The sequence below is a fragment of the Phalaenopsis equestris genome, unplaced genomic scaffold, assembly GCF_001263595.1.
Source record: "Phalaenopsis equestris unplaced genomic scaffold, ASM126359v1 Scaffold000567, whole genome shotgun sequence".
Taxonomy (NCBI): Eukaryota; Viridiplantae; Streptophyta; class Magnoliopsida; order Asparagales; family Orchidaceae; genus Phalaenopsis; species Phalaenopsis equestris.
This window is the reverse complement of record NW_018165007.1, coordinates 255,665-261,664: the sequence shown is the minus strand read 5'-3', so window position 1 is coordinate 261,664 and position 6,000 is coordinate 255,665. Positions and strand designations below refer to the sequence as shown.

The 6,000-nt window shown below is 34.3% G+C and overlaps 1 protein-coding gene across 4 annotated transcripts in view; it reads right to left on the bottom strand.

The window, feature by feature from the left end:
• LOC110029360 overlaps window positions 1–6,000 on the bottom strand; it is a 136,968-nt gene that overhangs the window by 72,480 nt on the left and 58,488 nt on the right. For all 4 annotated transcript variants that reach the window (XM_020731613.1, XM_020731614.1, XM_020731615.1 and 1 more), the window contains one exon: window positions 3,911–3,982. In XM_020731613.1, the coding sequence (XP_020587272.1) occupies window positions 3,911–3,982 (72 nt within the window). The remainder of the gene's footprint in view (window positions 1–3,910; window positions 3,983–6,000) is intronic.

Below are 6,000 nucleotides of genomic sequence, written 5' to 3'. Positions count from 1 at the left end.
CCCCCACCCAGTCGCCCAATTTCTTCCTCCACCATATTGTTTTGCATGTGTGTTTGCATTTTTGCATGTTGTTGTGCATATGCATGAATGTCTTATTGCATACCGCCTTGCATCTGTATGTTCTGTTGGAGTGTTTACAGCTTTGTAGTTGAACCTCCGTTTTCTCTTCTGTCCGGAGGCATCCTTGTCACTTCGGCAGGTATAAGTCTCACCACTTGGAGCTCCAGTTTATAGTCATAAGATAGAGTTTTCTTCCTTTGACCTTAGAGCTACCGAGGTTTTCGTGGATTATGCAATACTTACCGACATACCTTCTTTTCGGGCCCCTGCCGCTACGGCATGCCTACTTTCGGGTCACTGCCTTGCCGATATACCCTCTTCAGTTCACTATCTTACCACCTTTGTTTTTATTACCTTATCAGCATACCTCATGGGGTCGCTGTTCTGTGGTACCCCGACCTGACTACCTCTACCTCCTAAGATTATTTTTTCCTGCCTTTTGACTACCCCTGTTGAGTCATTTCTGCTCCTTTGACTTCGTTGGTGTCACTTTAACGGCCTGATGCCGATAAACTGCCATCTCTTCGGGATACGACGATTTGTCCATTTGGCATGGGAGATTCACTCTCCGCCCGATGGTGCAGCGTGACCTTCAAAGCATCGAGACTATTCCATACGAAATAATCACCTTTTGATAACATATACCCCAGGTTCATAATGATAAAGTGAAACACCTTCCATCAAGAATCTTCTTGGGTATCCCCCTATAAGTAATTAACCGGTAAGAATACGTTCCTTTGGGAGACTTTTAACCCTAGAACAAAAAAAATGTTCTCTTTGGTTCTCTAGTTATGGGTGGCTTATAAAGAGATTCTGCTCGTGATTTTTTTTTTTTTTCTCGCGGTACATCAATCTGATTTTGTTCGGATGTATACTCTCGACTCATCACACGAAGATTATCCCTATATAAGTCTTCCGTATCTTTTCTTTTTGATTTGTTTGTATATTTGTTGTAGTACGTTAGTTCGTTATTCGATTCCTCTACTCTTCAAGTCATTCATTTAGTTCGAGAGGGAGACTTACTCGAATAGGAAAATTTTACGGCGACATACAAAAAGGCAAGTTGGCGACTCCGAGATCTAAAAAAAACCAAAGGAGAAAAACAGGGAGTAAGACGTGGGAGTGAAGTTATGCCAAGGATTTCACGATCATGCCTCTGCAGAATCTTGTGGTCGGCAGGTTTCACTGGACAGCAAGAATCCGACGATAGGGATTTAAAATATCACGCCGACTTCCAATATAACATATTTTTTCCTATTTCTTAATTTTTAATTGGTTATTTTTTATGAAAGGACAATTTTATCTTGTATTTCCTTTTGTTCAGACTTTGATTTGTTTTGATTTTAGGGAGATCCTAATCTATGTTTCAACATCGAGTACTACATCATTTCCTTTAACAAGTGTTGTGTCTATATCTTGCTCGGAAACATGTGTTAAGCCGCCTTACCGCCCGAATGTTGCCTATTTGGATTTTGTTGTTTTCAGTTGCGACAGCAGTCGTGGCCGATTCAGCTGTCCGATAACAAATTTATCTATGCAACCTTGTCCAAACACTGTCAAACACATTTATATTCTCGTTTCCATTCCAAAACCACATCTTTGCTACATGACTCCTAAGTAGCTTCCAAGAGCCCTAAAACATTATCAGCCCCATCAGCAAAACTAACACAAAGTATAAAAACAATCCAAAATAAGTTACGGGTGTCAGGACACAGCGATGTGGCATTATAACGCACCAATGAGGGTCGAAGCGTTGCATTCGGGTGATGCAGTGTCGTGCCCTTAGGTTCTAAAACTGGACTAGGCACAGTGGTGTTGTCTTCTAGGGGTTGGGGCACTGTATGTATCAGAGTTAAGGCATCGCAGGTATCGCCTCAAGGCTCTATATGCACAAAAAAAGGCAGCATAAAGGAGGTAGTTGTCCGCCATAACCCCCAAAAAACTCACCGTCAAGCTTGATCGCCAAAATTGAGGGCTCTGAGATGACATTTGATTGACACAATCAGGGTCCACATAATAACATGTGGGTTCATGATGGTGTTTCTACATTCTCATTAAGATCATTTTATGAAATATTTGCTCCTTCTGTGCATTTTCGGTTGCAATATATTGTCCCCCTTCCTTTGCATTAATTTTCATCTCTACTGCATCCCTCAATAGTAAGTTCAAATACTGTTCTCACATTCATGGCACAATGTTTATACTTCTTTTAGGTCCCTCCTTCAGCTTTTGTCATTTCATTGCAGGTGCTCTATCTATTACGCTTACTCATTGGTGGCATTTGTACTACCTTTTTATTTATTATTATTGAATCTTAGGGGACTTTTTTACTATCATTTTGTGTTAGGATGTTTTGCTCTACTATTTAAATTATTTGTAACTGTTTGTGATAATCATGTTGGCAATCTCGAATGGCACTTACTTCGCAAGTTTGGTATTGTAAGAGCTTAGGTTCCAAAAAATGAGGAGAGAATTCCAAGTACTTTCTCAAATATTTTCTCTTGTTATTATTCCTGATTCTGGTAATCGAATCTTTTATTTTAAAGCTCTATCAGTATGGGATACAATCTAGTTTAAGGTTCACTTGATATGCTTCCTAAGTCCTTGTTTTCTCTTGCATAGGAATTACTAGATGAAATTTACAGTAAATGAAATTTTTTCGAACCCAACATATTATTTATTTCTTTATTTATACGTTTAACTTTTCCAAAAGAAAAAACACCAAAATATAAAAGCATAAGATTAATAACCACAAATTACACATTCTAAATTAAACATAAGCATCAATAAGAGCAAAAACTGAGTGTCTGGTGCAAAACACAGAATCAACTATCCTCGAGTTAATAACAAGATTAGAAACTGAAAACAGTGTACCGGATTAAGTTGATCATACTTGTACGGAATGAGTAAATGTTTGAATCTTTTTTTTACAAGCCAAATTAACCAGTTGATAAATCCAAATTAACTATTTGGTGAAGCAAAATTATCTATATGGTGAAGATGCAAGTATGCTTTATTACCAATTACTTTAAATGGAAGATATGCAATATGTTTCAAGCAAATAATTGCAGCATCTGCAGCTTAAATTGAGTTTGTAAGTAGTTTCAGCTGAAACAAGACAAGCTTTCAGGAATAAATAATTTCAAAGGTTCAAAAAGAAAAACAAAATCTATAATAAATTTTCACTCAAAATTCAATCAAAACTTCCAAGCATTTGTTGAAATAAAACAATAATTCTATCCCTAATCCCCAAACTTACATGCACATTGAAACAAAATATATGGCATTCAAAAGAGAATCATAAGCCAAGCACTTTTTTAGTTGTTCTAATCATGACAACAAAAAAACTAAATAAGCAAAATGGTGTCATGCCAACGGGTGTTATACTACAGATTCTGTGTTTATTGACTACAAAGCCTCATCCTTCAAAATAATGTTACATACAATATGTCATTTAAGTAATTACATTTTAAATATTCAAACAAAAGGAAGAAGACTAACATGTGTGAATTAATTTACAAGTTAATGTTATATCATTGTAATGAGCAGACTATATCATAATCCCTTTGAATTCATAATCATAGTTTTAGCTTTAAATTTCTCAAAATTATATCTAAAAAGACTTATTTTCCTTTTTTTTCTAAACTAAACAGCAAAGTTATCAATACAATTGAAATTTTAATAACGATATGGAAATCAAAATTAAGTTCAAAACAATGGTATAATATATTTACATGGCACAGAGCTCACATGGGCTCAAAATATAGCATAAAATAACATATACAACAATTAGTAGCACATGTTTCAACATGACTAAGTGATGAATTTCCTAAAACTTAAAATCATTCACCTTGATGAATTAATATTTGGTGTACCAAAGATATTCGAACTCAAGACCATACCAATAACGTGAGAAGGTGCGCTGCAAGAGAAAAAAAAATAATCAGTCAGCACTCCCAACTAAAGCGAACATTCAAATGACAGTAAATGCATACAGCACAATAAAATGAGTAAATTCATTACCATCAACATCAATCTCGTCTCAACTATTTTGGCTTAGTTTAATAGATACTTTCATCTTTATTCTTTAACAGTAACAATGGAAGGCCACAGCTTATAGGTTAGCACCTCAATAACTTGCAAGTGCAACTTACAAGTTGTCACAAATTTTTGTAAAGCATATGGTTAAGCTTTCAAGCTTGAAAGAAATATTCTTATATGTTTCATGCGTGTAATATAATAATTGAGTTAAAATAAAATAAAAATATTTTTAGCTTATCTTTAATCATTGCAGTTGGAGACAGCAAAAATTTCAATTGAGGTGTTGTTTCCTCATTTTTTATTAATTAATTTTCCAAAGGTTGTTTCCTCATAATCGGCTGACTTCATAACAGAGTAGCACAACAAGAGCCCTTAACATCAGCTGTTCAGTTTATTTTTCAAATACAAGCTTATTGTTTATCATCTGCTATATTAGAATATAGTCATACAATCTATACTCGTGTGTAATACAAGAGAGATCAAAAATCAACAAAAACTTCTTTTTAAACATTACTTCTTGCAATGTCATCATTAATTTAAAAGAGATCTTCATGTTCCTTTCAGATTGATTCATCCACACAACTTAAAGTTCCTTCAACCGTTTATTGTGCAAGTAAAAAATCCCCTAAAATCTATTTTCCACAATTTTGGCAATTGTTGCCAGTCCACAACATTTTAAATTATATAAACATTCTACTATTTTTTATAAGAGAAATCACATACATACCACATAATTCCTATGTATTTACAAATCCAACTCCTTAACTTTGCATTTTGACATTTATACTACCAAAAACTTTCATATAACATTAAAAATACCATCATTTTAACTTAAAAAAAAAAGGAAAAAACACCTTTTCATGTATACGCAAGGAGTCATGTATGTACAAATTGAAAGTTAGGTATTAGATATTAGAAATGTATATGCAAATGAATTGAGTGGTATGCATGTAAATTCCTTCTGTAAACATTCACCTACTTGATTTTATTCAATTTTACCACAAATAAAACATCAAACTCACATCTTGGCCACACTCAAAAAGACACTTAGCTATTCCAGCTACCAAAAGATTTTCAATAACATTAAACAAAACTATAGAGCACCTTGAGCCGAATTACTGCGTATCAAAATAAAGCACAAAAAAGAATATGTCATGAGAAGACTCCTACACAAAAATTCATGGCATGAACAGGCACAATCCACAAAAGGCTAATATTTAAAAGATCAATCACCTTTAAAAACTGGTTGTCAAGGATGATGTCAACTAAGCTACAAAAAGTATATCTGTCCGATGGGAGGGTGACCCGATAAGCCAACCGAGACACGGGAAAAAAAACTCATTTGTTAATTTGGACTTAAAACTCAAGCCCAGTTCTTAGCAAGAAAGCATGGCTATAAAAAAATCATAGACAGAACTTAAGAAAATTCAATTTTCATTAATATTTAAAAATTTATTTGAAGCCATTTGATAAGAGAACAAAGTTAGAAATCAATCTCATGCTTACTCATTACAATTTATTATTGCCCTTTAATTTCTTTCAAGGAATTCCAGTATAAAATAATAAACAATTATGAGCCTTGAATAGGAAAAAAGCTAAGGAAAAAGAAAAGAAACTGCAATTCCCCCCAAAAGAAAAAATATAAAAATCAAAAATAACACAATTGTTCACAATGAGTATAGCAAATGCTTTTGTTATAATGGAGTTAACCCAAACAGCAATACAGAGAGCAAATATTATTACTCAAAAAAGCAAATATGGCAAAGATTTGGAACTAAGAAATAGTAAAGACACAACACGACTCAACTAGTGCTTAGGTCGAGGGAGGTGGTGCTATGGTTTACGGAGAATATCTCGCATTCAAGTGGGAGAATGATTGGAAGGTAGCAATGGATGTCT